The 23819-nt window shown below is 30.9% G+C and overlaps 3 protein-coding genes across 3 annotated transcripts; all 3 read right to left on the bottom strand.

Annotated features, from left to right (window-relative positions):
• Positions 1–559: 559 nt before the first annotated feature.
• On the bottom strand, positions 560–6440 carry LOC111712530 (vesicular integral-membrane protein VIP36). Its single transcript, XM_023487177.1, has 12 exons — positions 6357–6440; positions 6005–6065; positions 5879–5946; positions 5002–5110; positions 4420–4507; positions 3805–3994; positions 3286–3359; positions 2940–3002; positions 2728–2789; positions 2057–2116; positions 1606–1722; positions 560–1492 (listed from the first exon to the last, which is right to left on the bottom strand). The coding sequence occupies exons 1-12, from the start codon at positions 6416–6418 to the stop codon at positions 1466–1468; spliced, it is 981 nt and encodes a 326-aa protein (XP_023342945.1). The 5' UTR covers positions 6419–6440; the 3' UTR covers positions 560–1465.
• On the bottom strand, positions 6434–13554 carry LOC111712529 (probable asparagine--tRNA ligase, mitochondrial). Its single transcript, XM_023487176.1, has 14 exons — positions 13474–13554; positions 13108–13205; positions 12837–12892; positions 11741–11801; positions 11415–11476; positions 11072–11187; positions 9460–9656; positions 9360–9396; positions 9163–9224; positions 8773–9040; positions 8364–8431; positions 7789–7889; positions 7380–7476; positions 6434–6651 (listed from the first exon to the last, which is right to left on the bottom strand). Exons 1-14 carry the CDS (start codon positions 13544–13546, stop codon positions 6580–6582), a joined length of 1368 nt encoding a protein of 455 aa, XP_023342944.1. The 5' UTR covers positions 13547–13554; the 3' UTR covers positions 6434–6579.
• LOC111712536 (GDP-Man:Man(3)GlcNAc(2)-PP-Dol alpha-1,2-mannosyltransferase) lies at positions 13549–23790 on the bottom strand. Its single transcript, XM_023487182.1, has 16 exons — positions 23785–23790; positions 22499–22566; positions 22345–22452; positions 21923–22047; positions 21164–21243; positions 20317–20399; positions 20033–20092; positions 18764–18835; positions 17766–17856; positions 17373–17473; positions 17245–17278; positions 16567–16623; positions 16446–16493; positions 16172–16311; positions 15721–15828; positions 13549–14422 (listed from the first exon to the last, which is right to left on the bottom strand). Exons 1-16 carry the CDS (start codon positions 23788–23790, stop codon positions 14302–14304), a joined length of 1302 nt encoding a protein of 433 aa, XP_023342950.1. The 3' UTR covers positions 13549–14301.
• Between the last annotated feature and the right edge of the window lie 29 nt (positions 23791–23819).

Genomic DNA, 23819 nt, shown 5'->3' with positions numbered 1-23819 from the left:
AATGTTGTGTGACTCACTATTAAATCTGTAACAATGCACGTTTCTGCGTAGATTAAATATATATCAGACTTATCCTACGGCAACTCGGCTATATGTCATTTATCTATTATTTCTTTTATTATTATTATTATCATTATTATTATTATTATTATTATTATTATTATTATTATTATTTTATTGTCTATGGTTTTGTAGAAAGTTTTTAGATAAAACTAGTGTTTAGTCAAGACAAAAATTACGAATAAAATAGAAAGATTTTGTTTTAAATTTTTAAATGCATTTTTTTCCGGGTTGGTATATATTATTGTTCGAGTTAAGATTATCGAGTGGAAAGCGGAATATAGGTTCGATATCTATCTTCCTTAAAAACTTTAATGTTTCTTTGTATCATATTCGACCCACATCAGTCAACACCCGCTTACACATGCACGAATATAAATCATTTATCTGTAAACACGAAACTATTCGAAATATATAATATGTGTCTATTACTTTACAGTAACTGAAATAAAAAAGTTGAAAACTATATTTTCAGATTTTAGGACTTAAAAAGATTCTATAAATACAAAAATTTTATTTCAGAGAGCGTGGAAAAAAAACATTTAAACTAGAAAAGCACACACTGTCACACATACCTTAGGATCTTAAACAAAACAAAATCGATTCAAATTTTGAAAATTTAAATCAAAGCAAACATTAGATGTAAACAAAAAAAACATTTAAACTAAACAACGGGGCGCACTTGTATTAAATTTTCCTTGTCCTAACTTTAACAATAAGGTGTATACCCCCTTTCAAAATTAATCAGGCGTGCATTTACTTGGCTTAATTCTGTTGATTATCACACAGAGAGTAATAATTCTAAATGACACAGATGAATACAAATAGCGAGGAAAAACTCAAAGCGGTGCAGGCCGCAAATTCAAACTTTTGATTGAATACAAATAATCATGATCTTAATGAATAGTAAATAATAATTACAGTGGTCACTAAACATAACGAAGATATCTTTGAGAACTATAATCATTGCAAGAGACACTGTCTTCAGTCTCAATAGAAAAGTAAACATAATTCCAAGTTGTCGACTTGATAACAAATCTTATACAATTGCCAATTAAATTGTTGACTACACAGATGCCCCAGTAAAAACTTTGGCCTGTTTAAGACTTCTCGTGGAGGCTTGAATATTTTATATATGTCCTAAAAAGTCTGCTTTAAAAAATGGGAAAGGCAAAGGATGGGGTGCAGTTAAGAAATACAGAAACCTTAGAATATTCTGATAAGAAAATCTAATAAATGGAATAGAGTTTTAAAATAATATTTACAAAACAATGTCTCTTTCATAAAAAACAGTCAGAAGTGCAAGATGTGTTCCAGACTAAATCACTAATAGATTCATCAGGTGTTAAAACATATTCATTTCATTCACTTCAAAGTTTTTTTTCCAGAGAAAAGAAGAAGAAACTTAGTAAAATCTCTTTCTGGAGTTTTCCTGTACAATAACGCCATAAAATAATGATTCTAAACTTTAAAATCAATTTTAATCAACATTAAAAAATGCGAATATAGATTAATTCTCAACAAATTATTAAAATGGCGGGATTCCTGTTGGTTTTGATAAATCATGACACCGATGACAACACAAGCAATGCAGCAGAGAATTCCAAAAAGAAGGAGAAGGAATGTTTTCATCCCACTCATTGAACTAGGTTCAGGATCAGCCTGATCAAATCAATATTATTGAGGGCCAGAATAATAAATAACTTGCACCACTAGGCTTAAAATTTATCTATCTAGTAAAAATAATTATAAATAAAAAAATTAACATGTCAACCATAAATCCATAGTCATTACAATAACAAGCAGTGATAAATTCAAAATGTATGTTTAATTGAAAAATATCTTTTATCTTCACAGCAGAAAAGGTTATCGTTTATATGGCACTATAGGAATTGAGAAATATTCAGGGTTTTTTTTTAGGAAAGTATACACCCCTGAATATTATCAATAACGCCTAGATATTTAAATTTATAGCTGTAATAATATTTATGATTTCCTTGTGATCTCTTGGAGATTCAAAATATTGAGCATGAGGTTCAATATTCGCCCTCTCCTCCTATCCAAATCAAACATAAGAAAATATATACAAAGACAAGGTGTTTTTATTACATGTTAAGTGAATAGTTAAACATATAGAAAACCAAAAAAAATAGGAATTCTTAAAAATAGCATACTTTTAAACAAAGTTTTAACTCAAAATCAGTAAAACATTTCAGGAGTGGAAAACGTTTCTTGTTGAGAATCAAGTTTGGTTTCGAAGGTGGAAAATGTATTTGGTTTAAAATCATGTTTGGTTTCGAAGGTTGAAAATGTATTTGGTTTAAAATCATGTTTGGTTTCGAAGGAGGAAAATGAATTTATTTCAAATCATGTTTGGTTTCGAAGGAAGAAAATGTATTTGGTTTAAAATCAAGTTTGGTTTCGAAGGTAGAAAATGTATTTGGTTTTAAATCATGTTTGTTTTCGAAGGTGGAAAATGTATTTGGTTTCAAATCATGTTTGGTTTCAAATCATGTTTGGTTTCAAATCATGTTTGGTTTCGAAGGTGGAAAATGTATTTGGTTTCAAATCATGTTTGGTTTCGAAGGTGGAAAATGTATTTGGTTTCAAATCATGTTTGGTTTCGAAGGTAGAAAATGTATTTGGTTTTAAATCAAGTTTGGTTTCCTTTGAGATTCCATCTGCAGTATCAAGCTCGTAGGTTTTTATTGCAATAATATCGTGATTGTCTGAAACAAAAGAAACAATTATTTAAATTTTCTTCAATGACAGTGCGATGACATGAGAAGTGCAATGACATGAAACTATCAGTTCGATAAAAACCACAAAATAATTTCCTCCTGCCTCTAAATGAAAGTGATAGTTCTCAAATATCTAACCTGAGAGATCTCCAGTAGTCGCTGAAACTCCAAAGTAGTATCCGGTTGGTAGCAGAACACCCTCTACAAGATAAAAAAAAACATTTTAATTGGTTTTCCTAAATATCAAACTTTTGTCGTTTCAAATGTACTTTTGGTAAAAAAAGATAAGTAAATTTTTAAAATTATTTTAATCAACAAAACAAGTTTTTAATTTTATATGTTGTTCAGGAAAGCTTGGGTTTGAATTTAGAGTTTTCAAAGTTTATCTAAAACATCAAATTTTAATATTTTGGATAAAATCACTTTGTAAAGGGTATTTTTTAAATGAAAATATACTGTGATTTATAATTGTTTCATCATGTTCCTATAGAGAAGCATGGCGCCCAGACATTCTTATTATGAAGGTCATGACTAACCGTCAACTTGTCATTCTCATACCTAGTCAATAAATTAATCAAACATACGATTTAAACAATCAGAGACAGATTTTAAGAATTTGATTTAGGTCTAAACCTTAAAGAATTTGAGCTATGTCGCTGAATTACCAACAGCCGGTTAAAATTTGAGCCACCGATTCAAAGTTAAAGATTAGGGAAGGATTTAAATTGGTGGAATAAATTTGAACTTGCGGTAAGTAGTTCAGCTAGTTATAAACATGGCTCAAATTTTTTAATCGGGTCTCTAAACTACCTACCGCCGGTATTTAAATCGATTGAATCGGTGGTTTAACTTTGAACCGGCAGTAGGTACCTTAGCGATGCAGCTCAAATTCTTTAAGATCGGTCTCATTTGTAAAAGATCAGTAATAAAAACTTGTTATAAATAGAAATATTAAAAAACTGTTATTAAGAAATTACTTAAAAATTACTTTAACATTTTATACCTGATGGCCAGCCAGGTCTCGTGCTGAAAGTTTCTAAACTTAACCTCACAGCCACCCAGCATAGTATGGGTTCCATCCCTGTCATGGTCATAGCTGAGAGTTCCATTATTTATCATAGCAGATACATATGGATGGTTGTGGTTGTGTGGTCCGTTATGATTACTGTATGTATCTACTATCACAGCCAAACCTTAATGAAACAATGGTATTACGACGTGTGGTGGAACACATTGTCATACAGGGTTATCCACAAAGGATGAGACTGTAAAGACGAACAAACACTCTTTATATTTGTCGATTCCAAAGATAAATTAAGTATTCGGCCTTGAATATAGTAATCTAGTGGTTTAAATGATGATTTGGGAAAGAAAAAAACAAGTTTACAGTTGCAGGGAATTGTGAATATCAGGAAACATACAGTATAAATTCCGTACAATCGTCTCTGAAGTCTTATTCTTTGAGGGTAACCCTGTATAATAAGTTTAACTAATAACTAGTGTAGTTTGGACTGCCTAAAAGCCAACAGCAAACATTTAATGATTTAAAAGTGAGCAATAGAGCATTACATAGATGTGTATGAACTCCTACTAAACCACTGGTAATCCTCTTCTGTACCTGAGAATAGATCTTTGCTTCCAAAGACGGGTCCATATTCCATCCTGTCTTTAGCATACCAGATAGCAAACCCGTCACCAAATAGGTCCTTTAAGACAACAGTGAGTTTAACACAACTTTTCAAATTAAAATGATTCAGTATGAAACTGTGCAACACATTTTCTAGCAATTACTATGAGACAAAAACTAAAAACCCTTGACTACAATAATATAAATATACCAGCTAGTGAACGTAGCTTTCCCTAAAAACAAATTTTCCTCTAAAATATAAGTCGACCCATTCAGCGTAGACTTTTTAGAGAATGTTTCCGTGGTTTCACTGAGTTCCCCAATGAAAATTTGAGGCAAACCGGTCAAGCGGTTCCTGAGTCATGATCTTAGATCCAAACAAACAGTGAATACTACTTTATATACATACATCTAGTTTTAGGAAATGTTCTCATTAAAAGAAAAATTTGAAGTCCCCATATCAATGTTGACTTCGTCATTCTGTGTTTTATAGCTGTAAAAGATAAGGAAGTGGTTTGAAATTAACATTATTTTAGAAAGGATATTTGAAAATTAGACTCATTCACTATTTACCTTAGTTGTTCCTGTAACCTTGAACTGAACCTGGAGTTCCCAATTCCTAGTTTTACAAGGAACGCTGTTCCAAAGTGCACCTTGCTTACTTCGTTGGTCTGGTGTTAACCTATCCATTACATAGCATTATTATCATTATTATTATCGTTCAACCTACAGTCAAAGATAGAGCAATGTTACCATTGAGTACTATTGTTGAGCTCCTGGCCACTTAACCTGTCTATTTGGGTTTTGGTCAATTATATTCGACAGTGAAGTTATTTTAGGAATCAGTGTGTAAAACAGAAATGTAAGGAGTCATTAAAGTGCCGTTGGAAAATATAGTTATTTAACAGTACACACATTCAGTAGAAAATAGTCGAGTAAAGGAGAAAGTATTTTTTTCTCATTTTCCTGCGTTATTTTATGAACTGATGTAAACTTGGTTTCTGTAATTTTATCCAGTTTCCTACTTTATTCCACTTTAAATCATCCCCAACAAGATATCCACATATCCCATTACTATTTTTTCAGTGCTAAGGATCCATTAAATTTTGATGCGGATGCGGATCCGGATCTGCAATGAAAAATCCGGATCCAGATCATGAAAATTTCTATCAAATTTTCTGATTTTTTAACAAAAGAAAATTTTCAAATTAATTTTTTTTCTTTTTTCGCTTATTTTAATGTTTAAATTTGATGAGCCATTCAATAATAAGAAAAGTTTTGATAATCTCCATTTTTTAACAGTTTAAAGATTAGATTTTCAAGAGTAATGTTTTTTTAGCAGTTCTTGATTGATATTTTTCCCCTTGATCCAGGAAGCCAACATGTTGCGGATCCAACGGATGTACTGTTTTTTTTGGGAGAGTGATAGAAAATGCTTCAAGTTTCTAACCTGACATAATTAGATGTGACCATTGTACTACCTAGAAAATCCCAGTTCGGAACACCAAACCCTGCACCCTGCAACAAATTTATCAATAATAATTAAAATTTAGAATAATAAACATTGATGCATTACCTGGTAAGGTTTAACGAGACTGTGTTCTCTTTTCTGAAAATCTTTTGTATTCCATTCAGCCCTGAAATAATGCTAAAATTAAGTCTAATTCAAATATTTGACCTGACGATAATCAAACCAAACCAAACCAAACTCAAATTACACAAATCTAAAAAAAAATACAAACCCGCTTCATATCAAATACTAATCAAACCAAACCCAATTCAAACAAAATTCCAAAAAATCAATTAAAACTTTTACCAGAATAATAAGCCAAAATTAGGTCATCACTCAGAATTAAAACTTAATGTTTTTAAACAAACACTTGATATTTCGTAATTAAACATAAACATCTGATTTAAATTTTACTAACCTTAAAGTTGTCACTAGAAATAAAGAAATACAAAATATGTGAAATTGTTTGAGAAGTCCCATTTTAATTAATAAAAATCTGAAAAACAAATAAATCGTATATTTTGACGTTCTTATACACTTGTGTTTACCAATTCAGACTTTTTAGTAATTTTAGAATCTCAATTTTTAGGATTGTATAATTTGACATCTGAATCAGTGTATATGTTCTAGCAACAGATATGTTACAGTTGACACTCATGCGATGATCTGTAGAACGGAATTGTATCTTTAATGTTTTCAGCTCCGATCAACCACTGAGAAATATGTTCAGAGTAAAACAATAGAAAGTACAATCTTAAAAGATTATTTAAAAAAAGATTAGCTTTAAAAATTCCTTTTAACCACTAGGAATCAAAGAATATTGTAATGATAAAAATTAGTTCACTTATTTGAACATAATTTCTGATGCTTTGATTTTACCATTAATTAGGATTATTTGGTCTTGTAAGAAAATTTCCATCAATCACCAAAAAATCATTATTATTGTTTTTTTTTGGATTTAGTTACAGTTAAAACCTAAATAAGCCATACATCGAAAGAATTCATCAAATGTCGTATTCTTCACTTTCTGATGATGGCATGTTGCAGATATTTAGTTTTTTAATTAAATGATTAAAACTGTTCCCACATATTCATGGCTATTTATTTATTTTTGCAAATACTGAGATTTACGTAAAATAGTATAAAACCCATTGAAAAATTGTCAAGACGACATTTAATAAATTCTTTCAATATATGGCTCATTTAGGGTTTAACTGTAGTACATGAAAGTACATATACAAGTTCAATTTACCATTTTTTTCTCTCTAAATAATTCTTTTGTTTATGCATTATTCTTTTATAATTGAAATAATATCATTATATAAGGAAAATTGTACTTTTATGCCCGTGTTTTGTTGTTTAAATACTTATGGGATCATGTTGATATAAAAGTATTATAATCTTAATAAAAGGTTGAAAAATGATAAAAACTATGAACTTCCTGAATTAATCTTTCGAATCCTAATCCAAAGCCTGCAGTCGGAGCAGAACCCTTTCTTCTCATATCAATATACCATTCAAGCTCGGAGCCTTCTACCCTAAAAGTTCAGAACATCAAAATAAGAATTTAATGACCATAAGAACTTAAATTAATAAAGACTGGATCTTTAGCTTCTCGTTATTATTACTTTTATCAGTAAAATTATTTTGGATTGGATTGCCATACAAAATGACTTGAAATTACATGTATTTCCTTTCCCCGCCCTTACATGATAAAGAACTCAAGGACCGTTTTAATCCCTAAGATGTTATTCTTGAAGTGTACATTTTTTTTAAAAGAGGACGTGACTTAAAGCTTCAGAACTTGAATGACTGCGTCGTCTCCTGTCTATTTGTGTAATCTGTGTTACCTAGATTCGAGGGCCGTAGCGCTAATCTCTCTGAGACTTCCGCCACATAGTTCTCCAACCCCAGGTACAAGAAGGTCAACACAATATACTAGATCACTATCCTAATATTTTAAACATTGAGTATTTTGTTTCGTACGCTGAGATTGTGGAAGTTATGAAATATTCAAAGAGAATGTCTGGCTAGACCTGGTAGTTGAGCTGAGAATGCAGTGTTGTAGAGAAATATTTTAGGATTAATTTGAGACCTATGAGACGTTTTTACGGTGCATATTTGTTCAACAAGAGCACAAATTCTTTCTTTAAAATCCCCATAGATTATTCATTTTGGAGGGATGATTTTGAGAATCGGATTTTTAAAAATTATTCAATACCGACGACGAAAAATGTAAAAAAAAGTTTTACAGTAAACTAATTAGCCAGACGTTTTCTTTAAAAAACTTTTCTTAATTGGCGACTCAGGCTTTTGCTATTTGCTATATAGACATCTATATAATAAAGAAAGTGATTAAAAAGAAAATATACATCGTTGTAGAATTATTAAATAAGTGCCACTGTAAAGATATGTAACATTTAACCTCCTGACATGTTCTCATGTAAAATGGTTTTGAGCTTCTGGGCCAATTGTAAACAAACACTGGTCCTCCTGAAAACAGTAAAACAAGATTAGTGGAATTGTTGTTAATCGGGTTTGGGATGGGTTTTTGAAAAAAATACAAAAACTTCAAATTTCAAAACTGTATTATGTTAAAGTTTGCTTTTATTCAACCTTGCAATATCTTTATTCTAAAAATCTTCTCCTAGGGTCAAAATTTGACATACGCATAGAACGTCGGGAAACCCCCCCGTCGCGGGCTGCAATTTAACCTAAAAAGAAAATATAGCCAAAAAACTACCGAAAAACGAACCAACTAAAAGCACATCGCTAGTTCGTAGGATTCCTTCTTACTAGCACTTAGTTGTCAATTCTGATATTTGATCTCTCACCTAATTTTTTGCATAGGTAAAGCTCATGCTCTCTTGAAAAATCATCCACAACCTTATCAAACTGACCGGCATCACTGAGCATCTGACAAGCTTCGGTGAATGTTATTCTGTGGAAACCAAGTGATACCATATTTCTTAGAATTTCTGTTCTATCTTCAACTTTGGCAGATTTTGCAAAAGACTTTAAATCTTCGGCTTGGTATTTTAGAAAATTAATTGTTACATTTTTAATTAGTTCTTCTATTCCGTCCATTAAAACATGAATGTCCTGAAAAAATAAAATAAAATCACGACAGAGAAGGATATCTAATACAATGAAGGAGTACAAAAACTGAAATTTAAAAAAATAAGCTTGTACATTTTTTTAAATAAAGTTTTTAGTTATCTTACCTCAACAAAAGCCATCTCTGCTTCAACCATCCAAAACTCTGACAGATGTCGTCTCGTACGACCTAAATACTTATGTATTAAATACTAAGTAAAAAAAGTAAAAAGAAGCAGAATTTCATCAATCTTTTACGCTTCTGAGAAAAAGTGATTTTATAGATTTATTTTTTTTAAGTGGATATTAATTCAGTTTTTTTTACCTTTTTCTGCTCTAAAAGCGGGATTAAAGTTGTAAACCTGAACAAAAAAATTTGATAAAAAAATCAATTAAAAAAAAATAATTTCTTTAAAAGTGTTGACCTTAGATATACCATTGCAGATTGCCTCTAAGTGCAGCTGGCCGGATACAGTGAGGAAAACAGGCTTATCAAAATATTCTAGATTTGTTTCTTCGCTATTATTCTTTGTTTTTGATTTAGTTTCTGTAATTTTGAACACTTCACCTCCTCCTTCACAGTCATTAGAGGTAAGAATTGGCGTGTGGATCTGAATGTAACCTAGAAAAAAAAACATATTTTAGTCTTTTCTGCTCGTTCGTAGCTCATAACTTTTGTATTGGATACTCATACTCCCAATTACTTGATCTCGATATCCACAGTCGACACAGTGCTTAATCTCGCGTACCAATCGGGGGATTTCGAATAAAGATTGAATTAATCTACAGATTAACAAAAGATTGACCTCGATATCCACAATACCAGAGTTCCCAGAGCTGGGTGTGCCTAGTATTAGTGTTGTACCTTTACTTGTCACAAGCAGTTTAAATCTATTTAACGATATGGTTCTTTCTCTTCGCTCAAGAAAAAACAAAAAACAATTAAACTTAGAGTTTTGAAACCAAGCTAAGAACATTCCCGTGGTTTGTCCAATCAAAATTTGAAACAAATCCGTCAAGGGGCTCATGAGTTATGAAAGGTGATACAAACAAAAGACAAATAGAGATACCAACTTTATATACTTACAGGATGAGTAAAAAAGGGTAAATAGCGAGATCTTGCATATAATAAAGCATTTTTTGGTAGTCTCATTTTTGACAAATATGCATGAAATTTTTTAATCTTTTATAAGGGCAATCTGATAGACCCTTTAAAAAACCGCGAAACTATTTTTTACTCAAAATTAGATGAGCAGAAAAACAAAAGTGCGGATAAATTTTATTTCTATCACACCTTTAAATCCTGAACAGATCAGATGAGTAGTTTCGGAGAAAATGCGCGAAATTAAATTCAGAAAATCCACAATTTTAGTGTTGAAATAGTCATTAGAAGCAAAGTTCTGTACTGGTTCCTCAATTTTCAACAGAATACAGAATATTTATTACTTTGGTATACAGCAAAAAGATGGGGATGAGAGGATTTTTTCAAAAATATAATAGCAAATTTTTTAAATTTAATTTCCGCATTATCTTCGAAACTACTCTTCTGATCTATTTAAAATTTTAAGGTGTGATAGAAAAAATATATTCCCGCATTTTTGTTTTTCTACTTATCTAATTTTGAGTAAAAAATAGTTTTGCTAATCCTTTTAAAGGGTCTATCAAAATGCCTTTCAAAAAAAAATTCTAAAATGTCAAGCATATTTGTCAAAAATGAGAATACCAAAAATAAATGCTATATTGTATGCAAAATCTCGCAATTCACCCTTCTTTTGACTCACCCTTTATATAGATACGGAGATTTGACCAATCAGAGATTTGTTCCAGTCAAGAAGACACACATTTATTAGCATCCAACTAGATGAGTTATAGTACATTTATAAGTTTGAAAAATGGGCCTTTTAACCCTTTTGAAGTATGAAAAAAGAATTAAAACACAAAACAAAAGAAATATTTGTGTTTCTAAGAAGTAAAATAGGGGATAAAATGCCGCAAAATACAAGCAAACATTTATTTATGATAAACCGATTGTCTCACCATTGTCCTGAAAATATTGATGAATTGCTTGAGTAAGACGGTTTCGTATCCTAAGTATGGATGATATACTGTTAGTTTTACTCTTGTAGCATGGAAACTGTCGGACAAAATTCAAACTACGTTAACGTATATTTATTTAGGGGCGCATTAAAAAATCCCATAATTCCCAACCTCCGTAGAAAATTTGGCATGGTAGGACTAGGAGCCCACGGGCTTTATATTACTTTTAGAGAGAAAATCGCTAAATTCTGCTGAAGTCCTGCCTTTCCCACAAATCTAATAAATTTCAATGAATTAACAAGTTACTACGTTTACAAATAAAACAATCCAATAAATATTGTTCCTAAAATGTTTTCTAGGTTGAAGTGGGTAGGGTTCCTCACAGCTGTTGATAACTTTTATCTCCTTGGTACCAGACAATTTAGATTAGATTACAGGAATACACATTTTAAATACTATCCTTCCCCATACGACGGGGGGGGGGGGGGACTTTTAAAACGTTATAAAAAAAGCCAGCTTTCTACCTCTTTTAAAAACGTTTCATATCCAAAATACATATATTTCATCTATTTCCCCCAAAGTTAAAAGTATGACAATTACCACCATCTGGCAAAAAAAACCCAACATACTAAATTTTCAGCTTAATAAATGAAATAAAACCTAAATTTCCTGAGCATGCAATTCAACTTCTTGGCCTTTGTGATTACTTGCAATCAAATCTCCGGACACCCTTTAAAGGAACTGTAAGCATAATTTCAAGTGACCTTCCATTTATAGAATGTCATGTCCGATTTACAACGAAATGGGCTAAATTTAGACGGTCGTTAAGACTTTGTCCACAGAAATTTACACTAATGACAAGCATAAATTTTGTGAAAACATTTTTATCCAAAATAAACATATATTGTAATTCTGTATCTAATTTGTCCAAAATATATATATTATTATTATCATTATTATATCATACCCTTTAAACCTTTGTTTGATCAATGATTTCGTAGATATTCTTATTTATATATAATAGCGGGAAATTAAGTGCCAAGAAACCGCGCAAGTGTACACTAGCACGGAGAGTACAGTGTACACTGTAACCTCGAGTCTCCTGGCACTCATCGTTGTTAATCGGACGTGCCTCTCTATAAATGGAAGGTCACTTTGAAATTATCCTTACAGTCTCTTTAACATGTGCAATGTGCATGTATGTAAAATATTAGGCATGGATGTGAACTGTAAACAGTGCTTCTAGGTTCATTTTGTTTGATGTAGATCCTGTGAAAATGGACCCAACTCATTAATATTTCTTTTTATTAAAACAAAGAAAATTTTTAATTTGGTGCTTCATTATAAACTATTTTTATGCAGAAACTTGATTTATTATCGTGTGATAAGGAAAGATTTAATAATCACTTATTGTTTGACATTTCATGATTGAGTTTGGATGGCACATATTTTTTTTAGCACTGATTGTATATGCCGAATGCACATTTTGGTGTTTATGTTAATGGTCAATAACTTTTTTTCACAACAATCTAATAGGTTTAAAAAATTCATAACATTCATTCTCCTATAACTAATGCCAAATTTCAACCTTAAGAGAAGATATAAAAATTATATATTTTGTTTTAATAGTTTAATAAAATCTTCAGCAAACTTATCATGAACTATTATTATGAAATGTTAAAACCTTCACAGATTTTTGTAAAGTCAAAGCCAAAAAAATGGTTAAAAAAATTCTAAAATTTCTATACTAAATAAGATTAAGTACCTCAGAGCAGAGTGGTTCTTTAAGTCATGAGGAACCAAACTACTAGGCAACACAACCTATCACAATTTAGAACATAAGAATAAAATATACTTTGCTGAGTTCATGATCAGGCAAAATAGCGCAAGAAAAATTTGTTTACCTTGTTTCAAAGATGGAGGGATAAGATTTAAATCTCAAATTAAATCGAATGAAGAAGCAAATGAACGCTTCGGATTTAAGGAAAGAGTTTTTATTGTGTAAATGAGAATGAGTGGGTGTGTGGCAAAATTACCTGTAAATGTGTGAAAGATGACCCATCTGTTAAATCTAGAAATGTGTTTTCTTTCTGTTTTCTTGCATTTCGAACCCATCCAGAAACATCGCATTTTCCTTAGAAAATATTTTGTCAAATATCATGAATTATGCTATCAATATTATTTTTTTAAAATTTTACATTTCCCTATTTCTGATGATCCCTAGTCCCTACCTAGAGATTTGTGTTGCAATATCTCCGATATGGATTGTCTAGTTGAATATCTCCTACCTAGAGATTTGTGTTGCAATATCTCCGATATAGATTGTCTAGTTGAATATCTCCTACCTAGAGATTTGTGTTGCAATATCTCCGATATAGATTGTCTAGTTGAATATCTCCTACCTAGAGATTTTTGTTGCAATATCTCCGATATAGATTGTCTAGTTGAATATCTCCTGACCAGAACACCGAGCATTATTTCTGAAAAACAGAAACAGTGACACACAAAGGTACAGGTTTACAGATTTACAGGGGTATGCTGACAGACATGGTTGACTAACAAGGGTGTCCTTTAATGTATAAATGTAAAAAAAATTAGGAATAGTTTTTTTTTCAATGGTTACATTCGTTATTTTTGTCTAAAAGAACGTTATTTTTTCCTAAACATTACGAAAAATAAGTTCCAAGACCCCATGACTGAGGAAGGGAAGTGAAATGATTTCTTAGTAACTTTTTTGTCTCTGGTCTACTTAACGCAAAGGCCAAGCACAATTTTATCTAGATTAGCAAGCCCTTGATATATGTTCAAAACAGGTGACACTTTTAGCTGGTAAACCAAAATCGTTAAACCATTCACAGCCAAAAAAATAAAATCAAAAAGAGAGCCTTAACCTTTAAAGATCTCACAAGTGATCAAATAATACAGTAAGGGTAAGAAAAAATTTAACCAGTTTCAACAATGAACAAGATAGAGACGGAGGTGGTGCAAAGGGTAAAATAAAAACAAATAAAACATAAGGCACATTATGGAGCTGTGATGATACGTTCAAGTATTAGAACATTCTGAGGCCGAACTTAATGAATTTGAACTGCGTCTAGACGCGGTTCAAGCATGGTTGGTTCAGCTGGAAATTTTAATATGTGATTAGAGATTGGAGCCTGTTATTAGCGGTTCAGCAACGCATTCAAATTCTATAAATTCTGCCTCAGGAGAAATGAGTATTCTCATTTCTATTTAGGGAAGAGTGAATCGGTTGCGTGAATCCAACCAGAATCAAACTTTTGACTGCTGAACATGTTAACCGAGGACTTAGCCCTCTCCCGTACACCCTCTCTTCCCTCATCGGTCATACTAGACAAAAATACGATTGAAATAATAAATACTAGAGGAATAAGATGAGACAATAAACGAATAAGCTGCATTCTTAAAGAGACTATAAGTATAATTTCAAGTGACCCTCCATGCAAAGGTGGAAATTCCCAATTACAACGGTACACGAAAAAGATTTATCTAATCAGGTGTGAATTATGTTTCAATGTTTTTGTTTCTCTAAGCTATTATTTTCATTTGCGGTTTCTCTGCAAAAATGGCTTGCTCATTCTTACCTTATAACAAGTAATGTTCCGAAATTATCAGAAATATACACTTCTCGAGTCAGGCAAACAACGTTATCTTCAACATTTTTGATCCGATTAAGGTTTCAAAGTACCGTTGTAAATCGGACATTGCCATCTTTGCATGGGCCGGGGGGTCACTTGAATTTACGCCTATAGTCTCTTTAATGTAAAAAAAAAGTTTTGGCTTGTGACAAATACTAGAACTTGAAATGTTGAAATAGTTTAGTATCAACTGTCTACACCCTCTTTCGGTTAATGTATTATTTACCTAATTACATATGATTAATATATATATATGGTTAATATATTAGTTACCTAATAACATATGATTAATATATATATATGTTTAATATATTATTTACTTAATTATATATGATTAATATATCTGTGTTAAATCTTTAAGTTACCTATATGATTAATATATATATATGTTTAATATATTAGTTACCTAATTATATATGATTAATATATATATGTTTAATATATTAGTTACCTAATTATATATGATTAATATATATATGTTTAATATATTAGGTACCTAATTATATATGATTAATATATATATGTTTAATATATTAGGTACCTAATTATATATGATTAATATATGTGTGTTTAATATATTAGTTACCTAATTATATATCATTAATATATATGTGTTTAATATATTAGGCACCTAATTATATATGATTAATATATATGTGTTTAATATATTAGTTACCAAATTATATATGATTAATATTCATATGTTTAATATATTAGTTACCTAATTATATATGATAATATATATATGTTTAATATATTAGGTACCTAATTATATATGATTAATATATATATGTTTAATATATTAGTTACCTAATTACATATGGTTAATATTCGTGTGCTTAATATATTAGTTATTTAATTATATATGATTAATATATTTATGTTTAATATATTAGGTACCTCATTATATATGATTAATATATATATGTTTAATATATTAGTTACCTAATTATATATGATTAATATTCATATGTTTAATTTTTTAGGTACCTAATTATATATGCTATGTGTGCTGCATATTCCTGAGGGGTTGCAGCCAGGAACCCGTTTCTAGCACCAGACTCCTCAATGATAATATCCATCAGGGGACCACCAGATCTAGAATTCAAGTAATATAAACAGTATTTAGAATTTGAATGGGGTGGTAAGGGTGTACCCTGGAAAAAATTACTACTGTTTATTTATTTATTAGGGCAACACTAAAATCATGAATGGAGTTAGACATCACGCCCGTCAGCACCTTCCTAACTAAATGATACAAGGTCACGTTTCTATAGATTCTGAAAAGTTTAATTTAAAGCCCCCATAGACATCATGGGTTTATATTTTTAATGATTCCCATACCCCTGGGGGAGCTCTGAGGGGGGGGGGGGATAATTGGGCATCAAAACATGACGCCATTTTATTTTCTGAAGGTTATAAAATCTAGGAATTTGTTGACCTGTGTGCGATTGTGAGAAGTCCTGCCGCCATCATCTCCACGATCCCTATACCAAAGTGCTCATTCCACATCGTGTGAATACCGATTAACCCGTCCCCCAACTCTCTCAGCAGCTCAGGGTAACCAAGGTTTACATGAAACTTAACAATTCATTAGGTATTTAATTGCACTATTTCACAAATAATATGGAACGTATGTCTAATTTGAAAAAATTGAGATTTTTCTGATGTTAAAAAACATAAATATTTTTTTTAAAATATTGTCCATGAATTACCTCAACATTATTTTCTACAGATAGATATTTACAGAGATCTTTCAAGTCCTAAAAATATAAACGATAAAAAAATGTACTGATTAGATCAGATTTAAAATCAGAAGTAGATCTAAAATCTTGCCTTAACTAACTTCTCATCCTCTTTCCCTCTGCATCCTCCAATTATCACAAGCTTAACCTAAAAAGATCCACTTAAAATAATTCAATGATATTCCCAGGCGAATGAAATGTATAGGCAGTGTTCAATTTTAAGTTTTCATCCTCCACAGAAAATATGAAAATCGTCTGACTAGTACAGTAAGTTGATTTACATTATTTACACTGCGTTTCTCTATTCTTTGTGAATTTAATTTTACATTGTGTGTCATTTGCTATGTGGTAGGGTGTAACTCCGTAAAATATAATTAGTTATCCTCCCTTATTCAGATCTTTACTCTTGCGCTTTTATAGAGAAGATCTGAAAGAGACAAAAAGTGAACTTTAAGGGAAGAAAATTCAAACATTCTTTCTTTTCAGCTTATTTATTATTTTTAAAGCCTTTCCGTCCTTGTTTTTATTACCCCTGTATGTTAATATTCGAAAAATATTAATATCCACCCCTGTAAAGTTATATTCCAAACTATATTTGAAACCCCCTGCTGCATAAATATATAACGGCAATCATATCTGGATTATTCTTATAGTCAGGGAGCGTATTTAGGAATTTGTCCAGGGGGTCGTTAAAATCTAGGAAACTTCCATAGTTTTGTTTATAAATAAATAAGGTGTACGGCAATTTCTGGGAGGAATGTAAACAAACACGGTGCTGCTGATGTTTATAATCATCCCATAAACTGCAGTGCACTTAATTTGTAAGCAATAACATGATAATTCCTAATATTTTCTGAAGATAAAAGTAAAACCATCCATCCTATAAAAAAATGATGCTAGAAAGTTTCCTTGATCTGCAGTGGATGATCCTTCTCTGGTCTAAACTGTCCCAATGATATGATCTTCTTGATCTCCGCTGAACCACGGGTTGGAGGTATCTATAAAATATCAATAATTTTTGGTATACCTATATTTTTGCCATTATTAAACGTCTATATAATAATTTATTTCTTACAACACAGATGATGAACATTGAACATTATTGTGTCCGCAAAAAACAACAAAAAATATATGAAAAAGGTGTTTTATAAAGATTTGCATATTACACATATCAAACTGGTGTATTTAGTAAACAAAAACAATTTATATTGATAAATTTTCCCGTTTGAGAGTATTGTAAAAGAAAAAAGTCAATTTATTTAGACATAAAAAAGCATTTAAAATAACTACCTTTGCTAGATGTGAAACCTCACAGGGTGGAAAAACTTTATGAGCTACTGATTTTGTATTCCACAGACTATTTATATGCTCTTCCGTCCAACTGAAAATTAAACGAATTTGTTAATTAAATTTATAAAAGTGATTTACAAAGTGATGAAACTAAAGTACATATGCAATACAATGCTTTGGATCCATTTGAGTTTGATGCGGATCCGAATCTTGTATCCGCTCTGGAAATGGATCGGGATTTAGGCCATGAACAATTCTTTCAGATTAACTGATTTGTTAAACAAATAAGAATGTTTAAATTATTTTTCATATTTTCTTTCGCTCATTTTTGGGCTAAAACTTTCGGAAACAAGGAAATTTTTGATAAAACATCTTTTTACAACAGATTAGATTTGGTGTTTGAGAGCAAACATTTTTTTTGCATTATTTGGTCGATATTTTGCCCCTTGATCAGGATCCGTGGATCCGCATATGCGGACCCGGATTGAAAAAAAACCAAAATGTTGCGAATCCAACGAATCAGGATTCTAAGCACTGCATTCAAATGCAAACTAAAAAGAGAAAAGTGCGTCCATCTAATAATTCAGATTTCTTGAACTACAAATAGGACGACAGGAAACAGGAAATAGGAAACAGAAATATTGAAAATATTTGTCATACAGTATTAATTTATGCAGAAATATGGAACAAGGACAGAGTAAAATTTATTATTTGAATACCGTGGTATGCTATTATATCAATACAATAAAGACGAGTTTGGATTTCAATTTCTATTTATATCAGAATGGATACAAAAAACATAGAAAAAAAGATAAGCTATCAATAAAAAATCTTCTCTATAATTACTTGTAAACTTGTAATTAGAAAAAAGCTATTTAACAAAAAAAATCTTGAAATAAAAGTCGTCTTCATTATATTGATATAATTGCCTACCACAGTGTTGACGAAATTTACCTTGAATTTACCATGAATTCACCTTGAATTTACCATGAATTTACCTTGAATTTACCATGACTACATCCGCAGAACTGCCACATTTACCGTACAGCCACGCAAATAACCGGTAATATCTAGGAACAGTAATTACCGGTAATATCTAGGAACAGTAATAACAAATGTAAAACATTTCATTATTGATTTATCAAAAAGAAAATGCTGAAGAAGATTGAGCAACGATTATATAACAGTATAAAACAGTGAAATTTGTAAATTTATCATCATTGATTTATGTTGTTCAGCTTATTTATCCCATACAATATATCATTGTTAATTTATTTTGTTCAGCTAATTTATCCCCTCCAATACATCATAATTGATTTATGTTGTTTAGCTAATTTATCCCTTACAATATTTCATTATTGACTTATGCTGTTCAGCTAATTTATCCACTACAATATTTCATTATTGACTTATGTTCTTCAGCTAATTTATCCACTACAATATATCATAATTGATTTATGTTGTTCAGCTAATTTATCCCTTACAATATATAATTATTTATTTATATTGTTCAGCTAATTTATCCTTTACAATATATAATTATTGATTTATGTTGTTCAGCTAATTTATCCCCTACAATATATCATTTTTGATTTATTTTGTTCAGCTAACTCATCCCTTACAACATCATTATTAATTTATGTTGTTCAGCTAATTATCCCCTACAATATATATATTATTGATTTATGTTGTTCAGCTAATTTATCCCCTACAATATATAATTTTTGATTTATGTTGTTCAGCTAATTTATCCCATACAATATATCGTTTTTGATTTATTTTGTTCAGTTAATTTATCCCCTACAATATATCATTATTGATTCATGATGTTCAGCAAATTTATCCACTACAATATATCATTTAAGCACATCCTATCCTTTCATGAAATAGTGTTCGGGCTCGGCACTCCATAATCCCAACTAAACCACCTTTCTTTAGAACTTTCTTGAAACTGGAAGTCATTCTAGTGACAAAAAAACCACCCGCCCACACAAACAAACAAGCCAAAAATCAACCATTGTTCCGTAGAAATCATGATTCCCTGGCAACCAAAAAGAAATTATACGATAAAATACAATTAGGATTAATCTTAGCTAGTGGGGTAGTTTAAATAAGCCTATGATATGCCGGGTACTGTAAAAAGTCTGTCCGCGCCATCAAAGTAAAGTCGAGCTGTTACTTGCCGAGCGTCACTAAGGCCGATACAAAGGGTCGGTCTGGTTCGAATCCAAATTGACCCTAGTACACCGTGATATGAATTGTCCTACCTGAGCTTTAAAAAAGTTGCAATAGGAGATCTAGAAGCTCTTCTGTTGTTATATGCTGATCTGTTTTTAAAATATTATTGTATTTTGGGGGGAATCAAAATCAATCACAAAAAATATAAAAAAATTAATATATTTTGAAGATAGAAGCTTCTTACAATAATGAATATAAAAACTTAAGAAAAAAGTAATAATTATAATACAACTTTTTAACAAGAAGTATTACTTTTAATATACTTTGTTATTATGATCTTCCGAAAAAAATCGTGTTCTAAATATTTTCATTCCTTCTGGATTGAACAGCATGAAGCATGTCAGTGGATATAGTTGGATAATGAACGTAGCAACCTACTTTGCTTCCACATATATACTAAAATTTAATTATTATAAACTTAGTTTCAGCACAAAACATATAGTTAACGACCCTTCATTTAGGGGTTGAATCATTTTTTTTGCGTGAAATCGAAGCTTCTGGCTTTATAAGAATTACAATTAGCCTACAATCGGACAACTTGGTACAGAAAAGAGAAGTTGCTAATGAGGACAGGTTTATTAAATAAAATTTGTTTTTTGACCATTAAACTCAGGCATATATAACTAGACAGTTACACATATCATAAATTGATATCTTACATAGGCTAATATACATTAAATTCATAATCAGAAAGAAGCGGAATTTATTGACAATTAATTAGACGACTTTACAATCGTCTTTGATATTTTAAATGGCTTGCGGCATTGATACATAAACCTAATTTTACAAAATGGCCCATGTTCTGCCATTTCCAAAATGTGGTGTGCCATTGTTGTACATTCAAAATTACCCGAGATAAAAAGTATTTTGGTTAGATTTGATTTTATTTAATAAAACGAAAATATTCTAATTTTAAATGAAATAATTTATATCTACGGTCATTTTGAAAGTAGAAAATAGGCAGACCGCATTTTGGCGAAGGGATTCATCATGCAGCATACAGACTAATGCAATCCAAGATACACTATTTAGTAGTGCATCCCAGTGGCTGACAGCTAATAAAAAACAGCAATCTACCTTTATTAAATTTGAACTTTTATATTTTTTCTTCAATATGCTTATTATTTTTAACTAGTTGTTATTATTACATAATTCATAACCTTAAAGAGTGGAAGAGTGAATGCATATCCCATAGTATCAATAAATATATCAGGAGGAGTATTCAGTAAAGCTTCGATTCCTGGAAAAAAAACATCTTAAATATACAGGGTTACCCACAAAGGATGAGACTTCAGATAGGACTGTACAGATTTTATTCGGTCTTCTTTCGTACATTCTTGGTCTTTCTAAGTCTTTTAAATTGTGTGCCAGATAATTCAACAGAACTTCAGGTCGTCATTAAAGTCTCATCATTTGTGGGTAACCCTGTATCTAATAATGATCAAATAAATCTTCTTAAAATAAAGTTCATGTAAGTGTTGAACAACTCTATTAATTAAATCATCATTGAAACAATCCATTATGCAAATTTTAAATCGCCCAGAACATTACCTTTGAGTACAGTCTTGTACATTGTACATCTTTAGTAATAATTCAGTTTCATACATGGAGTATGTAATTGAAGGAAGACACAAATGACGCGGCCCGCCCTACCATATGATTATAGATGCTTTGCAGACGGGTACTCCATTTGAATAAGAAATATTTGTCTGGTGTACAATTACCGCGTATACAAAAACCTATTCTGAATATTTCTTTTACAAATGGAGTACCCGTCTGCAAAGCATGCATCATCATATGGTAGGGCGGGCCGCATCAGTTGTATCTATCTCCCTTGTATTCCTTACTCCTTGGTATCATAGTTATTTTTAATTAGTAAAAACTAAAAACAGTGAAAATATGATGCATATATACTGTACCTAACACTATGGATCCTATACTCTGTCCAAGCATAGTAAAGTAAGGATAAAGGGCAGCTTCAACATATTTACGTTTATGTAAGTAGACAAACTTTAACTTCTTACTGCTTATAGTTATATCAAACCTAGAAATATTATATAAATAATGAACATCCAAGCACTGGTGTGCACTATTTTAAGAGTTACCCCCGCCCCCACCCTCCGGGGGTGGAATGATTTTAGAAGATCGGAGGGTGAAAAGAAAAATTGGAGATGAAAAGGCAAGTTTTTTCATCCTTGTTTTACTTTTTACCCAAAAATTATTTACAAAAGAATTATTTTTCAGGAAAATATATAAAATACAAATTCGAAAACTCAAGAAAATCTAAAAGTATAAGTTTTACCCTTATCATATCATAAATATTTTTTGTGAAAAAAACTACCTATCTCTTGCTTTAGCAAGGATCTGATCTGGAGCTGCTTCAGTATCTCCAGTATACACAACAATATTAACTGCAGGATACCTTGTCTCTACNTTATCTTGCCGATTTCTTATGTAGAATTTTTTTGGAGAAAAGCTACGCTTTCCTGAATTACCTGACAGCTCTCCAAAGAACCCTTTCTCCTCCTCCCCCTGCATTACAGTAAGGATGGAAGAAACCAATCTAAAAAATATATTAAATTTTTAAACCTCAGTGCAGTTTGTTACAACAGAAAACGGCAAAAGTTTAAGGGATTCTATGGACATAATTTCAAGTGACCCTTCATTGAAAGATCTAAATTCCCAATAACCCACTCTATCTTAAAAAAAACAATAACATCAACATACTTTCTTGTCCCTACTGCATTATTCCGAAAGTCAATATTTTTACAAAGCATCCGTAATCAGCCTTATTGTTACTGAGATAAAGGCTTCAAGTNTTAAGACAGAGTTCTAGAGCTTTAGTTTAGAGAGTTTTTTGATAGAGTATAAATGTTTTTCAAAAAGGACTAGAAGTTAGTCAAGTAAGTAATTAAATCTAATTAAATCATGCTTATAGGGCTGTCCTACTTCAATTCTGCAGTTTTAGGATGACTATAAACTACTTTAAAATAGTAAGTGATTTAATCTTATTAAATCAGACTTCTAGAGCTGTCCTACTTTAATTCTACAGTTTCATGATGACTATAAACTAATCTAAAATAGCAAGTGATTAAATTAAATCAAATCAGACTTCTAGAGCTGTCCTACTTTAATTCTACAGTTTCATGATGACTATAAACTAATCTAAAATAGCAAGTGATTAAATTAAATCAAATCAGACTTCTAGAGCTGTCCTACTTCAATTTTACAGTTTCATCATGACTTCACTAATTTAAAATAGCACGTAATTAAATCTAATTAAATCAGGCTTCTAGGGCTGTCCTACTTCAATTCTGCAGTTTTAAAATGACTATAAACTACTTTAAAATAGCAAGTGATTAAATTAAATCAAATCAGACTTCTAGAACTGTCCAACTACAATTATACAGTTTCATGATGACTTTACTAATTTAAAATAGCAAACGATTAAATCTAATCAAATCAGACTTCTAGAGCTGTCCTACTTCAATTCTGCAGTTTTAAGATGACTATAAACTACTTTAAAATAGCAAGTGATTAAATTAAATCAAATCAGACTTCTAGGGCTGTCCTATTTCCATTCTAGTTTCAAGCTGACTAAACTAATTTAAACTAACAAGTGATTAAATTAAATCAAATCAGACTTCTAGGGCTGTCCTATTTCCATTCTACAGTTTTATGATGACTTTATTAATTTAAAATAGTAGTCTGGCATTATTTTTTGTAATGATTCAACGAACAACTCAGTCACTTTTAAATTGTAATTTTCACCACAACCAACCGACATTGTGCTAGTCTATTCATTACATGACAGAT

This window comes from Eurytemora carolleeae, unplaced genomic scaffold, assembly GCF_000591075.1.
Source record: "Eurytemora carolleeae unplaced genomic scaffold, Eaff_2.0 scaffold1292, whole genome shotgun sequence".
Classification (NCBI taxonomy): Eukaryota; Metazoa; Arthropoda; class Copepoda; order Calanoida; family Temoridae; genus Eurytemora; species Eurytemora carolleeae.
The sequence above is the reverse complement of the archived record's forward strand: the minus strand, read 5'-3'. Positions and strand labels throughout refer to the sequence as shown.